The 17,850-nt window shown below is 40.7% G+C and overlaps 4 protein-coding genes across 6 annotated transcripts; 2 read left to right on the top strand and 2 right to left on the bottom strand.

The window, feature by feature from the left end:
• The first annotated feature begins 494 nt into the window (after positions 1-494).
• Positions 495-2,506, top strand: fkbp3 (FK506 binding protein 3). The gene is made up of 7 exons (XM_022770394.1): positions 495-626; positions 972-1,073; positions 1,202-1,303; positions 1,392-1,527; positions 1,682-1,749; positions 1,851-1,948; positions 2,136-2,506. The coding sequence occupies exons 1-7, from the start codon at positions 522-524 to the stop codon at positions 2,188-2,190; spliced, it is 666 nt and encodes a 221-aa protein (XP_022626115.1). The 5' UTR covers positions 495-521; the 3' UTR covers positions 2,191-2,506.
• Positions 2,507-2,844: 338 nt separating this feature from the next.
• Positions 2,845-4,670, bottom strand: fau (FAU, ubiquitin like and ribosomal protein S30 fusion). Its single transcript, XM_022770395.1, has 5 exons — positions 4,592-4,670; positions 4,048-4,129; positions 3,738-3,882; positions 3,299-3,354; positions 2,845-3,068 (listed from the first exon to the last, which is right to left on the bottom strand). The coding sequence occupies exons 2-5, from the start codon at positions 4,120-4,122 to the stop codon at positions 2,943-2,945; spliced, it is 402 nt and encodes a 133-aa protein (XP_022626116.1). The 5' UTR covers positions 4,123-4,129; positions 4,592-4,670; the 3' UTR covers positions 2,845-2,942.
• A 522-nt stretch (positions 4,671-5,192) lies between these two features.
• On the bottom strand, positions 5,193-12,679 carry prpf39 (pre-mRNA processing factor 39). Of its 2 annotated transcripts, none has more exons than XM_022769493.1 (15): positions 12,564-12,679; positions 11,107-11,535; positions 10,345-10,538; positions 10,102-10,227; positions 9,677-9,795; positions 9,387-9,554; positions 8,921-9,098; positions 8,386-8,493; positions 8,117-8,281; positions 7,548-7,674; positions 7,106-7,374; positions 6,655-6,839; positions 6,460-6,543; positions 6,079-6,193; positions 5,193-5,870 (listed from the first exon to the last, which is right to left on the bottom strand). In XM_022769493.1, exons 1-15 carry the CDS (start codon positions 12,574-12,576, stop codon positions 5,781-5,783), a joined length of 2,370 nt encoding a protein of 789 aa, XP_022625214.1. In that variant the 5' UTR covers positions 12,577-12,679; the 3' UTR covers positions 5,193-5,780. The 2 variants fall into 2 exon arrangements, with proteins under 2 accessions (XP_022625214.1, XP_022625218.1); XM_022769497.1 differs by having other exon boundaries at positions 6,469-6,543.
• A 2,446-nt stretch (positions 12,680-15,125) lies between these two features.
• arf6 (ADP ribosylation factor 6) lies at positions 15,126-17,850 on the top strand. Of its 2 annotated transcripts, none has more exons than XM_022769502.1 (2): positions 15,126-15,238; positions 15,374-17,850. In XM_022769502.1, the coding sequence occupies exon 2, from the start codon at positions 16,079-16,081 to the stop codon at positions 16,604-16,606; it is 528 nt and encodes a 175-aa protein (XP_022625223.1). In that variant the 5' UTR covers positions 15,126-15,238; positions 15,374-16,078; the 3' UTR covers positions 16,607-17,850. The 2 variants fall into 2 exon arrangements, with proteins under 2 accessions (XP_022625223.1, XP_022625220.1); XM_022769499.1 differs by having other exon boundaries at positions 15,126-15,242.

The raw sequence follows: 17,850 nt of genomic DNA, 5'->3' as shown, positions 1-17,850 counted from the left end.
TACAAAGTAGAGAGGATATGGGAAATACATACAAAATATGATAAACTAAGATGCATCAGATAAATAAGGACAATGAAATAAAAATATTCTAAATTGCCTATTTCAACAAGACAAAATATAACTATACTGTGTATCAAACAACAAAGACATTAAAGAAAAATATTTATGGCTTCACAAATTTCTAATGTTTTTATTGCTTTACTATTCTTCAGTCAATGTTATGAATCAATATAATGTCTGAATACTATTTTTGAATTGTTGTATAGGCTACTACAGCATGTAAACCACACGTTGTTTTCTTTTTGGTACATTTGCATCACTAAAATAACGAGTTTCAAAATAAATAGTTTTTTTAATCAATATCATTCTTATCGTCCAAAAATGTAATGTTTGTTATTTATAAATGATTAGTTGAGCCACAGTACCAAAGCACCAAAGTAGTGCTGCACCAAAGTCTTTCTGTGGTTGCAGTTTTTAAAATACGCCAGGAGGGGTCAAAGTTTATCAGTTCGCCTCTCAAAATGGCGGCTGTACCAACACGGGACTGGAGCGATGAGCAACTAAAAAGTGACGATTTACCAAAAAAAGACATTATAAAGTTCATTCAGGACAATGCAGCCCACTCGGTATGTTTATCCCTTAAGTCTCTTCATGATTCCAGTTTGAGTATTTGTAGGTTTAAGTGTTAACGCTCTCTGGGAATTGCAGCATGCTGCATGGCTAGCTAAGGGGAGCTACAACTGCTGTTTAGCATCTGGCGAGGCAGGATATACAACAATACATATTATACAAAGGAGCCCTGCTCATTTCAGAGAAAAGCCATAACTGAAAACTCATTATTTCACCTGACCAGGAGCAGAAACAGTCACATTTACTGACTGACATGACTTCTTATACCTGTCATTGTTTTGAGCAGGAGTGCACACATGGTTAAATGACGCTAACCCTTCTATTTGCACTTTCTTCTACAGTTCCTCAATGAGCACAAGCTGCTGGGCAACATAAAAAATGTTGCCAAAACAGCAAAGAAAGAACAACTGATCATTGCCTACAATCAGCTTTTTGAGAGCAAAGTAAGTGATGGTCATTTATTACACATAGTGACGCAGCATCACTGGGGATTGTGTACACACTGGGTTGGTTGACAACCTCATCCAGACAGTGTGTTTGTGTGTGTGTCTGTGTTGTACTGTCTTTGCAGAGGTTTAAAGGCACAGAGCCAGTAGAAGAGGTGACTGAGCAGGTTAAAGCTGTCAAAATTGAAGAAAAGCCAAAAGAAGTCAAGACAGAGGTGGTGGATGAGGTACTGGTCCAGGATGTTAGTGTTCATTTCTGCTTTGTATATACAATATAAAAACTATTATTAACTGTTCCTGCATTGCCTTTCTCAGGGTCCGCCCAAGTACACCAAGTCAGTGCTTAAGAAAGGTGACAAGACAAACTTCCCAAAGAAAGGCGAGACTGTGAGCTGCTGGTACACTGGTACCTTGGAGGATGGAACTGTGTTTGACACCAATATTCCCACAGGTATGACGGACTTGCACCTTAAAATGATACTCCATCCCAAACATGATCTTTTGAGGAAGCCTTTAAAATTCATTACATACATTTTTATGATTAAATCCTATGATGAAGATTCTGTGCTCAGGTTTAAAACATCACTGTACTTCTCTCACCACAGCAGCCAGAAAGAAGAAGCAGGCTAAACCCCTGAGCTTCAAGGTTGGCTTGGGCAGAGTCATTAGAGGAGTAAGTCCATTTTGTTTTTTGCTCTGTGCATCCAGATTTCTCTGTTTCTCAAAGTGACACATCTCTCCACTGCATCATCATCAGTAATCCTTTATTTCCAGTGGGATGAGGCCCTTCTAACAATGAGCAAGGGTGAAACGGCTCGTGTGGAGATTGAATCAGAGTGGGCCTATGGAAAGAAGGGTCTCCCAGAGTCCAAGTATCCTTTTCTTTGGCTGATTCAATGTCCCACTTTGTGCATGTTGTGTAAATATGTATGCATTTGAAGTGTAATGTGATGGTTTTTCAAATTTTCCTGCCAACACAGGAGGTCACTATCAGGTTCATGTTTTTAACGATTTCATTTTGCATTGATTTGATCTTCTCCTTAACTCCAGCTCTATCAGAATTCCACCCAATGCAAAGCTGATTTTTGAAGTTGAGCTTGTGGCTGTGGATTAACTGACAAACATTGGCCAGCATGCATCACATTTGAAAGCCTTGCTGTAAAGATTAAACTTACAATGGCATTTTGATTGTGCTGTGCCCAGTTTCTCTGCACTTTGTCTCCTTTATCACATTATGTACAACAGGTTCGAGTAAGAAGAAATAATGACCAGTTATTACAACGTTAAGTTTTTGGCCAAAATGAGATGGCTTGTCAATAATGTACATATGAGACATACTGAGACTTTTTTTTTTTGTTCTGTTCTTTTGCATGTACAATGTAAATGATGAATAAACCTGTTTCATGGACTTGGTTCATACAGAATGACAAGATTGCTTTCTGGTGTTCATTTTTTAAATAACCAGTCACTGTAGTATATATGAATGGATGTGTATAGTGTGTTAATCATCCACACCATTAGTTGCAGAGCACTTATACATTTAATTAAAATAAAGTAAGCGAGTAGATCACAAACAGAGCACCTGGCAAACCATTAAATACCACAAATTGTGATTTCAAGAGTTAAACTTGTATAGTAATTATAACCAGTCATGTATTAGGAGATTTGAGTTCCAATACACAGTGTTTTTAAAAGAAACTTTGCTAAAAAAGCTACTGATTTGATAAAGAACCAAACTTCCATTGCAGGACACATCACACAACACTCATTCTATCCAAGCCAAATTTTATTCTGTACAGGACAACATTTAACTTGGTAAAAATCAATGGATAGCGATCATGCTTCTCCTGTGGGGCAATGAAGCATTTAGGAGTTGGCATTGGGTCCCTTCTTCTTACCGAAGGTGGGCACAACGTTCACAAAGCGCCTGTTGTACTGGATGCGACGCTTGGCGCGGCCAGTCTTCTTTTTCTTTTTCTCCTGCTTGTCAACCTGAACAATGTTACAGCAAAGATATGTCATTTTTCCAAGTTCATAATATAAAATTCACAATTACTAGCACATTCACATCTATAACGGAAGACGTGAAAGCCATTTTCACATATAAACAAATTACATTAAAAGTGCAAGATGTCTGATATTAAGGTCAGTAAAAGGTGTAAATTCATGGGTTTAAAATCATACTAGAGCATGACAGGCAGGGGGAAAAGGGATTTCCTTACCTTGGGTGTCTGTCCCCTCACTTTTCCAGCACGGGCCAGAGAACCGTGGACTTTACCTGGTGGAGGGGAAAAATAGAGAGGCATTATTGGGACATTTTGGAGAAAACTCAAGTCCTAAAATTTCAGCCAATAATATATCTACAGTTTAATAACACTTTGTGTGGGGGCAATAGTCTTCTGAAACATCTCTCTCTATTCGTGCATTCAACATTGACAATCTTGGTTGTCTTGGCTTCTGCTACAGATGTGATAGTTTAATCGCTATACATGAGGCAGGCAGTATACTCCAGACAAGCTCCGATTTGGCATTTAAGTAAAATTGAAGATGTGAGCATCAAGAAGCACTGGCTTATGACATATCACCTGTGCATACAGGCCAGCTTGTAAACTGCATCTCAGGTGGAAAAACATGCAGTTACGGTTGCGTCTGTATACTGACCTCCCAGCAGCCTGCCAGCTACCTCCAGGGTGCAGTGCTCTGACACTCCACAAGATGCCAGGGAGGCATCATTCTCCAGTGGGCATCCAGCAAGCAACAGCACCTGATCCTCGACAAGGAGACCCTCCAGAGACTGGACATGGGCCTGGGAGACGACAAAGAGCGATTTTCATAAACCATTCCATGTTAACATTATATTTGGGTTTAAATAAATCAATCAAACGACAAACAACAGCAGTGATCAAAAAAAGATGACCGAGACCAAAAGTTTGGCGTATTCACCAATTCGCCCAAACTTCCAGACATATACCTTGATCTGCCCAACAGTCTCCTGTCCGGTCACCTCAAGGGTGTGAGTGTTCTGGGCACGCAAGAAGAGCTGCATCTTGATGCTGGAAGAAAAAATGACATACAGCGCCGATTATAATCATTAAAAATGTTTGAAACGCGGAAATCAGCCAGTGGCGTTTGATTTATCCGTGACAGCTAACACTTGCTAACAAACACGCCGTGTTTCCCTGTATTTGAAATTAAGTCACTCCAGCGTGAAATTTTCACCACAAAATGCACCCTATCAAGAACCTGTCGAAAACTAAAGGGAACCAGCACAACGCAACGTGCCGGGAGCTCAAGCAGACTTCTCTACTGGTGTGCAGCTAATGCTACGCTAGCTTAACTAGCCACATGGGGCATGCGTTTCATAAAATAGCATAAAAACACGTGGAATTTCTCCAAACTGTTCAAAATAAAATGTAACTTGTGATAAATTATGTTATAGGAGCTATATTTACCTAACAAAACCTATCGGGGTTTTACATAATAGGGATTTTTCACTTATATTGCACAGGCCTTACCTCGTTTGATGCTAGTCGTTCAACGCTAGGCATAAAAAGGGCTGTTTAAGGGTCGGCACTGCGCATGTGCGGATTTACGTAGGCCTAGTGGCCTCTGTAGCCACGCCCGTTGCACTTTGGAGCTCGATGCGGATCGATTATTGGCTTTTGCTTCATAAAAATTGGCAATAATCCACTATATTTCATTGCAACAGGCCTTAAAAAATACCTAAGTAAATCCGTAAAGTCAGTAATCAGTATATCTGCCAAAAGAGATGCTGAATAGTGGATTACAGACAGAAGAAATTCTCAAGAGACATCCATTTGAACATTTTTATAGTTTTGGGCTATGGATCAATTCCTTAACGTGACTCAGCAGTGAAAATGATGCCTTCACTTTCACAACCAGTACAATACTGTCAGAAACTAGCAACATTTCATTTTTTTTATTACACTACAAGGTTCTGGTCATTTGCACATGGACTGCACAGGCAAACGTGGAAAAGATCATTGCTATGCTTTAAAATGCATACTTTATTGAAGGATTGTGTGTATAATGTCTCTAAAGAGCTCATGAGAACTTCAGTGACCCTTGGAGGACATTTAAATCAATGAGAGACACTTCAGGATATCAATCTCTTTATTATGAAATCAAGTCAAAAAACAAGGAACTCTTCATTTCTCTTTATGGAAACATAACCATGAAATATTAAAAATCTTTCCATTTGGGAGGGAGAAACACATGACTCAGAGGTACATCAATAAATGCCTCCTTTACAAGTTTAAATCTTAAACACAAAGAAAGAGACCAAACTATGTCATCCGATCTAAAAATTAAAAAGCCTTTGTAATAGGGAAAAATACCTCTGCCTTCACAAATAACATGCATTAAAGAACCTCAAAAAAAGCAGCCAGAGTTGGAGATGATGAATGTAGCAATTAATTTTTTTTTTTTTTTTTTTTTAAACATGACTGGTCAACATGACTGCCATGGAGGGCCAAGTTTATTATACTCCAACCAATGGCTACAAAGTGTAATTTAACTGATAAGCACACTCTAAACAAGAAAGGAGGAACAAATCAGCTTCTGTAGTTGGACTGAAATATCCATGACACCGTGTTAAGAAGCCCTGTTCATGTTCAGAGATGTAGGCAGGTCAGAAAGGATGATTTTCTCCAAGTCTCCATCTTCATGTCAGGATTTTGTCAATCATGTAGGAGGAGGGGGGTAGTACTGGTTATACTGGGCATACTGGTTGTACTGCCCCCAGGAGTTCTGTCCCCAACCACCGTACTGTTGCTAAAAAGGAGAAAAAGAAAAGCTCATCAATTACCTTGATCAATGGCATTTTCAACAGGCTTAACATAACATAACATGAGCTTATCTGTGGTACAGCTTTATCAGCCCATTCTCATTGCAATAAGTTCTCTAGAAAATACACAGATATTGTAAACGGCCATTCATGCTTGGTGAGAAAAAGAACCGAAACCAAGGGCATGAAACGTACCTGGTACCAGTTGTAGTTATATGCAGAGTTGTTTGCCTGCATGTCTGTCATTGCATTAGCTGCACCCGAGGAACTGTCATCCACACGCTGTCTCTTGGCGTCAGGTTCCTGAGAACTGCAGACAAAGTAGGTTCATGTCAGCAAATTCCCTTGATAAGTATTTCACTAAGAAATATAGCCTCTTACATCCCTGAGCTGATTGTCCCAAATACGGGACACAATCAGTAACTGCAGAAAATTTCAAACTGGTCAAACTGCTACAAATATTAGTTAATATTATTAACACATAATATCTTATGTGTGACCGGCAAGTTATTTCAGAAACTTGTGAAAAATATTGTTGATGTGTTGAAATGACCCAAGCCCTGTTCCATTATCCACCTGTCATACCCGTTCTCAGCTTTCCTCTTTGTGGGTTCGCTTTCTTTCTGTAGTTTCTGCTGTTCCTCATATGCAGCCACAAGCCTAAGAGATGTAAAAGAATGAAACTTTTTCAACAAACATTACAAAAGAAATGCAAAAAAAAAAAAAATACAATGGCCATTACTGTCTTTCTAAAAGTAACACAAAACTCACATATTGATGTCACTTCCAAAGTCCTCAAGGAACTCGACCTTGCGCTGGGAGAAGAGGAGACGGGATTCAAGGGGCATCGGACTGTTCAGGGCTCGGTCAAAACAAGCCATGATCTCTGCCTCGTTCTGCGTCACGTCCCCACTGTATTCCAGCTCAAGCAGGTTTAGATACAGTTTTGGACTCGTCTGTAAAGCCATAAAAATATCAGCATCTAACTCACAACACATGCAGTGTAGTAGGGAATAGCTGGAATATTCACTTTATTCACAAGAAAGGTAAAAAGGTGAGAAGAGATGAGTAAAATGATGCTGGTGGAGTTGGCCTGTAGACCTTTACTGGCCAAATGGCATCATTTCTGGCTTCAATAAGGGTTTGCAGAGTCATTGTTCAGACCTTTAAATCAGCCATGTAAGCATGTGTCTATCAAAGAAGCGATCAAGAAGTTCCTTACCTGGTCTTTTTCAATAGCTTCCAGCAGCACCTTCCTGGCTTTGCTCAGACTTCTCTGCACCTTCATCAGCTGCCTGGCCAGCTTCACAGCATAGAACGATGTCTCAGTAGCGTTCTTCGCAGACTCCATGGCCTCCCTTAACAGTGCCTCAGCTTCCTCCAAGTTACCATGGCGACGCTCCAGACTGACCCTACGAAGGCGCACCATTGCCAGTCCTGCAACTGCCACCTCCAGGGATTTCAGGATGCCACGCGCCTCCTCTACATTCCCTGGGCAAAGAAAAGCAGAATACTGTGAACATGGCGGACCTCAAGTCAAATCACAGGAATATGGTGTTTTTGGACCATGTGTCACTATGTACATGTTTAGTTCCTCATAGTCTCCTTGGTTAATTTGACTGTTGTGTTCAATTTGCATGATGACTTGAATGAGTGTCACTCACCTTGCTGCTCCTCAAAGGCTGCCCACAGAAGGTGGATGGCTGGTTTCTTGGGCAGATGGATGGTACACGCCTTCTTGTAGACATGTCTCACACCGTCAGTGCTGTAGCTCTCTAGATATTTTGCATACTTCAGAGTGAAAAAGAGAAAGCGAGTTGGAAGAAACGCAGGAGAGGACAGAGAAAAAGAAAAGAGGAGAAAGAGAAAGGCAAAAGAGACAACACATTTTACATCTAAAATTTCAGTTGACAGAAACAGTGAATTTCTTCATTGACAAGATCGTTTTTAGAAATTTTCTGTGTAAACCCATCAGCACCTTCATGGAACCAATTAGATAAGTTTCTGTAAGGTAGTGGGAGACGAAGTAGATGCAACGTAGTAGTTGGCAAATGCTGCAGTCAAATCTTGTGTGGCAAGCTGGCCATCCCCTAATACAACAGATACAGTCACATATCAACGTTACACGCAAAGAGAGTGCAGGACGATTTACTGTGTCGATGTGATTATCATCGTTGATGGGGGAAGTGCAGGGAGGTAGCGGGAGTGAGAGAGAGGTTAATGGTGGCATTACCTTGGTCCAGAACTCTTCGTAGAGAGCACAGGCGATGAGGCATCGTTCAAAGAGAACGACCACACGCTCCGGAGTCCCATTCTCAATCTCAAAGTCCAGGTACTCCTTCCAGTTGTTGAGCTGGGTCTTCTCTAAGGCTTTGACATGGAAGTATGGTCTCTTAATCTAAAATGACATGAATAAATGTTTATTATACAGTGTCAACGAATACAAAGAAAAAAAACATTTCCAACAAATAACATTGTGGTGGGGAAAAACTAGACACACACCCCTTCCTCAAAGGCCCAGCGCTTGCTGACTTCATGTTCGTTGTGGTTGAACACCTCCTGCCGAACTTCGATCACTTTGTGGCGCATATTCTCGATCTCTGTCACCCTCTACATAGAAACACACAAAAAAAAAAAACAATCAACACCCTCGTGTATGTTTCACATTTTCCACTTGTTGTAAAAACTGCTAGTCCTGCAGCCAAGGATTTACATCACCATGAGCTTGCCAGAGACAAGAAGCCTGCAGAGGGGAGAGGTATGTATGCACCCTGCATATCAGCCTCTGGGTGCAGGTGCTGGGGTCAATGGGCCTCAGGTGATCCTTTTAGTTTTAGGACGAGCCCCTGACTGGATGCCAGCTTGAATCCCCCCCTGGCATTCATTGGCTTGGCTGCTGACATAAAGACACCTCTTCAAACCTGAACAAATTTTTCTTTCCATTTCATCATGGAGAACAGGCAAGCTCCTGCTAACCCCTGCAAGCAGGAATTTTGTAAATTTTTCTCCCCTGCAGGATTGGCAGTTAGATTTCTACCTTAGCAGGATCCGCAAGATCTTCTGTACCAGGTGGTAGTTCCTCCTCAGCAGCAGGTGTCTCCCCATCGTTGCTGACCATCGCTAAGCTGGCTTTGGAGAGCTCGAGCCTCAGCTGAACAAACTCCTGCTCCGACAAGAAATGTTTGGGGTTGTTGTTCTGCACATGATCTTTGAACCTGCAAAGATTGAAAAACGTAAATAAGATTCAGCTGAAAAAAATCTGTGTTACATGTAGAGTCTAAATGGCTTACAGGAAAAAAGATCTCAGGTTTGTGTTCTGTAGAGCTGAGTGCTTCAAAAGAGAGGGCCCTATTCTGGTCAAAGATATTTTTAGTTTACATTCAAAAATAACTCAAAAATAAATCAACTACACAGAACCTGTCCCTCTGGAGTATAACAGAGGAGCTGATAAAAAGCAGACACAACATGACGGCACCAAGCCCTTTTCTGTTCTTTCTCCCTACCTCTGGAAGTGCTGGGAATATAGTTGGGTTGGAATGCCCAAGATGCGATCATAGATGGCGGTGACGTTAGCCAGCTTCTGCTGCTCTGTCTCCCAGCTGATGAAGGACTCCCACAGACGGTCTGAGCGAAAGTCTGTGCCTGCCGCAAGCACTGAATGTTCATAGGCACTAATGGTAGAAAATAAAGGAAAGATTGTCAACATTATGCAACTATTTGTTGTCTCACTAGCCCATTGGTGTTCAATAACTACCAATACCTTCTTAAAAAATAACAAGAGCCTTTTACTCACCCTCGAATGCGTCCCTCAGTCTCTGGGTCACTAGGGTCTGAGTTCTCTTTGATGTAGGTCAGGTAGTGCAGCCACAGGTCCACACTAAGAGGTATGGCCTGCAAGCCTCTTCTGTACACCTTTGGAGTGATGAAACACAAACAAGCCTGTCAATGACTGGAAAGATTTTACAACATTCATAAAATTGGCTCTCCCTTCTCCCCTCTGCCTTAATGACTTGAACCGTTGCTGTATGCCATCTCTAAAGGACCAAGACATAGGTACAACCACGTCTTGTGTCAGTGTACTAACATAATATTATGTAACAGGGACGTGCCAGAACAGAACTATTAGATCAGGAAGTAACAGCACTTCCAGTTAAAAAAGTAGAAAACATATGACATAAAAGAAACAACTGTGTATGTCAAGAAAATATTTATATTTACCTCTTCTGCAACCTGTATGTTGTCATGCTTTTTCTCTATGTCAGCATACTTCTTCCAGTAGCCATAGCAGTAGGGATAGCGTAGGAAGAAAACATCGAATGCCTTTCTCACAGCTGTAAGGACATTCTGCAACGAAAAGGGAACAACAAAAAGAATGACTGAATGATATTATGTAAAAATATTAATTTGATTACCTTGTTAAATAAAAAAAAAATACAAAAAGAATATATCTTAATCGCTTACCTCTTGCTCCACATACTGCAGCAGGTAGACCCAACCATTGAAGTCTTCTGGGTTCTCCTCACAGCCTTTAAAGAGTTTGTCAAACTCACTGGGCAGCTGTGGCTCTGTTGGAACAGTCGATTCTTCTGTTGTCTCTTTGGATGGTTCTTCCAGCTCCATGCCATCCTCTGTCGCCTGTGGTACCTCAGTACCATCTGAAGAAGTTAACAGGGAATCATTAAGTTGCACTTAGCAAGATATTAGCCCTAAATTTGTTTAATTACTACTAAATGCCCAACAGTGACATTTAAGTTTTATAATAATGTTTTTTTTTCAAGAAATGTCGCTTGCTGTCAAAGATACAATTCAAAAATGGTGACACACTTTTTTCAAAAACTCTGATGTCACCTCAAAGCAGAACCTGTTTTTGTTAGCCAGCATTTATATTAAGACTGTGCATTGTTGCAGCAACAGCCAATATAGATGGGAAATGAATACATGTTGTATCATGTATTTGTTTATGTGTTATGCAAGCAATAGCATCTTTTAAAGTTAATGCTATGGCACCTATCAATCAAAGATGGACTATTGGCCTTTTAATGTTTTTAACCACTTTAGTTGAGGGAACTAGTTTTGTTTTCTTTTAATAAAATGGCTAGCATTGACCAATGTTAAATCTCCCAATTTCCAATTTATTTTATTGCTGCCATTAGTACCAACTTTGCCTTAATATATATCATATACATAGCAACAACTAAACACCAGCTTTTTTTTTTTTTTTACCTTGGATGCTATCCTGTACAGTAGGCTCAGGCTCTACATTCATCTCCTGGCTGTGTTGATCAGAATCCACAGACTCTGCTTTGTTTTCTGATGGCTCTTCTGCTTCTTCTGTGGGCTGTGATGGCTGCTCCTCTCGGAAGAGCTGCGCACTGGCAAGCTGAAACTGCTCCACAGCCTTCTCCACAGATCCCAGCTCTGTGGAATTCATCTGCTGGTTTGGTTGCTGCTGTTGCACCCCAGAATCCTGGGACGCATCTGAGTCCTCAGGCAAGATATTGGTGAGTGGCTCAGGAGCAACCTGGTCCAAGGCCCAGTCAGCAGCTTGGCCTAGAACAGGAAGGTCAGGAAGAAAAGCATCCCCATTGCTCTCCATGGCAGGGGACTCAGTGTCCAGCATTCCAGTAATGGTGTCGTCTGAGAGGTGCAGGCCTGTTGAAAGGCAGGTCAGATTATCAATACAAGTGTAATAATATTATAGTGGGGAACAGTACACTTATATAAGGTAGATAATAAGATCGCATTAGTTATACTATTAATATTACAGACAATTACTCCATTTGGAAAATAAAGTATTCAGCACCTCAAAGTGCAGATACTGGAGTTTCATTTCCTAGGAAAAGCCATCAGATTCCACAACTTCCCAGCTCCTCACCTTACACTTTTTTAATTCGTACGTTAATGATTCTAACACATGTGCCATATTTTTAGTTGGGGGCGCTCATATTAACATCAACCATTAACTTTCAGTTAACTAGCTTCACACCAAAAAAGGTCACCCCGGCAGAGGCTATAGCCGGTGCAACAGGATACTTCCTTGTTCTAACACTAAAACGGACGCCAGCTTTATCTTAAATCCTAACTTGGCTACTAAAAATAAAGCATCCGCGTGATCTGTTACTTAAATAACACGACACGTAGCTCCTTATCGTAAAGGCAAAGAATAACTACGTGTTCCGTCAAAATCGGTTAATAGTAGCTTTAACGATAGTCTTGTTTGCTGCTCGAGGCCATGTTGCACCCGGGAGGTTGTTTGCATAGTCAAAGTTCAATCAGAAGTTGGGCCTTGACTCCTATCTATTTCCTGCAAACTATCGCAGCAGAAACGTGACCGGAGGTCGACGTTAGCTTCGCATAAGCGTTTGTTCAGTAACGTTGAAAGTGAACTCAAATCTTTTAGTTAGTTAACTACAATTCTCAACATACCTGATCTTAATACTGTGATGTTAACAAAGTTTACACGACAGAGATTGTTTACCGCCATAATCTCGTAAACCTTGTGATAACTACAGCAACTACAACGTGCTAAGTATGTGCCTCGATCTCCAGTTAATAGACGGCACCGGCGGCTCCTCCGCGTTAGCTAGCATTAGTAGCTAGCGTTAGCTAGCTGATGAATTGCCACATTTCTAACCAAGCAACACCAAATACATAAATAAGGATACGCTTTTGGAACTTACCAGTATCTTCCATGAAATTTTGGCCAATCTTGTAAACTTGTGTGCAGCTTTCGAAGTCACTTTATCTAACCTACAACAACCAGGCGCGCTTCGCCCACCATTCTTATCAACTTCAAGGAAGCACTGAAGAAGAGTGTGCGCATGCTCAGCTAACGGCCAGTGTGCGTGCGTGTGTGTGTGTGCGTTTGCTTGTGTGTGTGGTTGTGTCTATGTGTTTGTGTCTGTGTGTGGCATTGACAACATTTTACATTTACACATTTTTTTATCCATTTTATACAACGTGCAAGGTCACAAGATTATAGATGCAAGCAAATTACAGGAAAGGATAAGAGAGCTTAAATCATTTTCCTAAATAGCCAACAGCAGGTACATTTTGATAGAGTTGAGATTTGTAGACTGCTCGGCTTTAAATGTCTAAAACATGTAGATACTTACACTGGATGGCTGACTTTAACATTGTCCACATGGAAATTACACCAAACTGATTTGATAATAGTAATTGGTGAGTTTTTATTATACAGTTTATACAGTACATGGTTTTTACATTGGTAATGAGAAGATAGTAATTTTATTTTCTCCAAGGTAATCTTCTCGATATTTTATAGATGAGTGATGGAGACAATATCATAATTTGTCTATAGTTTTACACATGAATATCAGCCAATATATTGTAGTGATTTTTTTTTAAGTCTTAGATATTGATATCAGTATAAAGGTCATAAAGATAGATTACATTAGGTAGATTTTGCTACATCTCCATAGGATTCATATCAGTGTTAAAATACTGTTAATATTTACTTTTAAATAGAGGATCCTGAAAATAAAAAACACAAATTTAAAATGGCATTGTGCCCTACAAAACGGACAAAGAATAACAATACAATATCAACATCCAACAGTAAAGTTTCAAAAGTAGGCCACTGATGCAAATACCTCTTTGAACATGGTGAAGCTTTTGATCTCATAATATCCTAGCACAACATGACTGGGTTCTTAGGTAATGATAGTGTAGGTTATATTATGTTATTTGTGTTTTTAGCCCGTTTTAATAAGCAGGTGTGCTTCTTACAATGAAACACTGTAGTTCCCCTCCTTCCTACTCACTCACAACCTCCACGTCACAGACTAATCAAACGGGAACCGTTTTGAATGAATGATAAGACATGTCGGAAAGACCCGGCTGTAAAACCCCCTGAGGTCATTAAGCCTCCCAAATCCTTACATCTGCTTCATATGTACAGGCCTGTGTGTATTTCCTGTGCCACACGTAATACTAGAGGTGATTAAATACATAATGAAAGCTCAAATGGCGTCAACACTAGCGAATGGGCCGGTCTGCAGTTCGCTGTTTTCGCAGCGCGCATGCGAAATGGCGTATAGTGCGTTTGGGTGCAGTCGGAATTCTTAAAATTTGAGTGAAGAGTGCATTTGTTTCCCATGCAGCTTTGTATGAAGTTTGGACTTAAGACTTATACAGGGTTTAATTATAATAAATCAATAAACTGATACATTTTCAAAAAGCTGTCATAAATTGTTTCAACAAATTTGAATTAAGCAATTCAAAGTAAGAACAAAATATGATTCAATTTACCAATTGATAATTCATCCTGTCTAAAATGTCATAAATCATAAATTAATGATTTACTTATCGGCCAGATGTCATGTGTTGGTGGGGGTTAAGGAGGCCAGTCAGCACTCCCTCTGTAGGTTGGCCCTCATTTCATTTTTAGGTGTTTCACATCTTTAAATAGTAAGGTAGCTAGCTGCAATGATAACAAAGTGTATGCCATGTGTCAGTACATCCTGACATCACTGTCGGGTGTGGTCAAAAGTGCAGCAGACTTGAAATTTTCAACCTGAAAGAGCAGTGAAACACTGCTTCAACTTGGTGTTAAAGCTAGACCAGTCTCGACCAAGTCCTAACTGTGGCAGAAAAGAATCATTCATCAATCAATCATCCCATTATTAGTAGCAGATTGAGAGCAAAGGTTTTCTAAGTGTCTAAATTACTTTTTAAAGAGAACTGTCCTATATTTAAAGTGATCAATTTTTTTTTCTTCTTTTACTTTGAGTTTAATAATTTTTTAATGCATCATTTAATTGAAAACTAAAAGTATTTATAATAACTTTTTGAAATCAGGGTTATGGACTGATTACAACTCAACTTTGTAAACATTGGCATTTCTTCCTTCCTTCCTTTCTTTCTTTCTTTCTTTCTTTCTTTCTTTCTTTCTTTCTTTCTTTCTACTTTATTAGTAACAAACATCAATATACAGGCACTGCATCCGTGTTGATCAATCAGAAAATAATTCAAAGGCATGTAACCTGTAAATAAGCCTGTACATTTTAGTATCTACACCAAGTTCTCCTACTGCACTAAAGCTTTAGTGATGCAGTAATAAATAAATACGATTGTCACTCCAGGCAACCATGCAATGAGCTTTTAGTTGAATGTCTTCAGATGTCGAAGCTCATGACGAGCCTTGAACGCATCACTAGAGTGTGTGTGAGCAGTGTAGAGGAAGTGGCGGCTGATCTGGGTCCGCACCTTTTCCGGTAACACAGCACCGCCACAGCTCGACTGAACGGCTGCAGAGAGAGAGGGAGGAAGAGAGACAGAGGGCGGCAAGAGCGGGGAGAAACGGCCCGGGGACTGGGGGACGATTGCCGCAGACGTAGGTATATATCCCGCTCTCTGTGTTCTTTGTTTTTGTTTCGCTTCTCTGTCCGTAGAAAGAATATTTTTTCGGAGCCAAAGTTGTTCTCTGTACTAACACCCCTCCCTTCTCTGGACCGCTCTTGTGTCACAGGGGGAAGAGAAGAAAGTCGGATGAATCAATGACCTTTTGAGCGCTCTTCCTCTGGATGTCCCGGTGCACAAACGGACCGGAGACCTTAAATGTTGGTGTGTTTCTATAAGAAAAACACTGTGCTTTGAAATTCATCGACTGGAATTGGCTAAGGGCAAGTGTGGACAGCCGGCTGCCAAGGAGGAAGTGGGAACCCCGGGCTTGGACTGGGCCTGATTTATATAGAAGGCTTTTTGTAGGAAGCTACACCAGCTCAACTGAGAGCAGCTGGACTTTGAAGGAGAAATAAGACTTGAAATGTGGGGTCTGAAGAAAGTCTGTGCTCAACGGTTAGTTTAAAACAAGGGGATGTAATTTTTTCTTCTTACATCGGAGGGCAGTGGATCATGAAAATATATCCCCACCCAATTCTGCGAGGGCTCCACACATACTGCTCCGACTGAATGCTCGAAGTCACCAGTTCAGGTCAGATCATCACAGTCCAGCTAATTGTACCACTCTGTTAATCCAACTGTACAAACTTGAAAGTCACCGCCTTTTGAATATTGACACTTGTGTCAGCCCACCGCTGCCGTCACGTGGAGGGCTCCCAGCACACATTGAAACTGTAACTACTCAGTTGTATTGAAAACAACTCTTTTTACTCTCATTAGAGAAGTAAAAAATTTTCTTCTTCTAACGAAGTATTTATGCACATCAAACAAGATGGGGAAAATGCTGTCAAAGATCTTTGGCAACAAGGAGATGAGAATATTGATGCTTGGACTTGATGCTGCTGGTAAAACTACAATCTTGTACAAGCTGAAGCTGGGACAGTCTGTCACCACCATCCCCACAGTTGGTTTCAACGTGGAGACTGTCACCTATAAGAATGTGAAGTTCAACGTGTGGGATGTGGGGGGACAGGACAAGATTAGGCCTCTTTGGAGACATTACTACACAGGCACCCAGGGCCTCATTTTCGTGGTGGACTGTGCCGACAGGGACAGGATCGATGAGGCGAGGCAGGAGCTCCACCGAATCATCAACGACCGAGAGATGAGGGACGCCATCATCCTGATCTTCGCCAACAAACAAGACCTCCCAGATGCCATGAAACCCCACGAGATCCAGGAGAAGCTAGGCCTGACCCGGATCAGAGATAGGAATTGGTACGTTCAGCCCTCGTGTGCTACAACAGGGGATGGACTTTACGAGGGCCTGACCTGGCTTACCTCAAATTACAAATCTTAATGTTTCTCCCCCTCACCAGCCTGGACACTTGGAGGCAGAAAAAGTAGCTGAGAATGAAAACATGAGTTTAAAAAAAATGCAATCTGAAGCAATTAATACCACGACCTCTCTACTGAGTATATGTCAAAGAGAGTAGCAATTATATTTTGTTTCATTTTTCTTTTTGATAATGATGACTTCACTATAACCCCAGATTTCATTTAAACAAAGGACAATTGTTTTATGCCTGGCTTTCTTTTTTTCTTTTAGTTTGCTTTGGTTCACATTCTGTATAATCAGTACTGTTTAAATATCCAATAAGCTTACTTTTGAGCTCTTACTGCATATTCTTTTGTTTTCCTCCTTTTGTATAATTTCTTTTAGGGGACTTTGGGACACACACTTTTAGTTTTGCCCCTGCTTAGCTCTCACTCAGTATTCCCATGACCCAGCTACATATCCAAAGGATGGGAGAAGTCCAGAAACCATCGCCTAGCATCAGCATATCACTTTCATGGCTCAAACTGCCTTTGTAATGTGTAAGAATGTGTATTATGGATATGGTAGGACCTTGGAGAAAAAAAAAAAAAGAAAACTGTTTTCATAATTGATTGTACTGGGATGAATGAGGAAATGTGTTAGTACGTATTTCCTGTGCAGTGATCACATCCATAATGTCTACTGTGGGGGTTTGTTTGAAAGACACTATGTGGACGCTGGATATTCACACACACTGTGATATGGATATATGTTTTTGTTGTTTCAGGGTCTGAACCTGTTACCACCAGTCTTACTATTATTAATTATTATTGCCTCTTTTTTTTTTTCCTCCCAGAGCTTCCATTACTGTTGAGTATTTGTAGTTTCAGCTGCCTTAGGAGGGGTCACAGGTACCCCAAAATCAAGACAGTTACTACGGCAGAAGGTATTCTAAACCGCTGAGTTTGCACTTTGGGAGGGGGCGGGGATTACCGACTAGCTGGCTGTGCACATTTTGATTTTCTGTGACTGACTTTTGGACCCCAGCAAGTGTTTACGAAATTCCCAACCCCCCACCACCTCCAATGTAGGTGCTTCAGTGACTGCTACCCTCCTCTTCTTCTCTCTCTCTCTCTTTTTTTTTTTTTTTTTTTTACCCATCATCACCTGCCTGTACACTTAAGGTCCTGCCACCTTCTGTTAATAGTTCCTAGATACTGCTCTTTCATTATTTTTTTTTTCTTTTTGCTCTGCTAATGAAATAATAAAAAGATATATCCAGATCA

The sequence above is a fragment of the Seriola dumerili genome, unplaced genomic scaffold, assembly GCF_002260705.1.
Source record: "Seriola dumerili isolate Sdu_G_001 unplaced genomic scaffold, Sdu_1.0 BDQW01000025.1, whole genome shotgun sequence".
In the NCBI taxonomy this organism is placed as follows: Eukaryota; Metazoa; Chordata; class Actinopteri; order Carangiformes; family Carangidae; genus Seriola; species Seriola dumerili.
The sequence above is the reverse complement of the archived record's forward strand: the minus strand, read 5'-3'. Positions and strand labels throughout refer to the sequence as shown.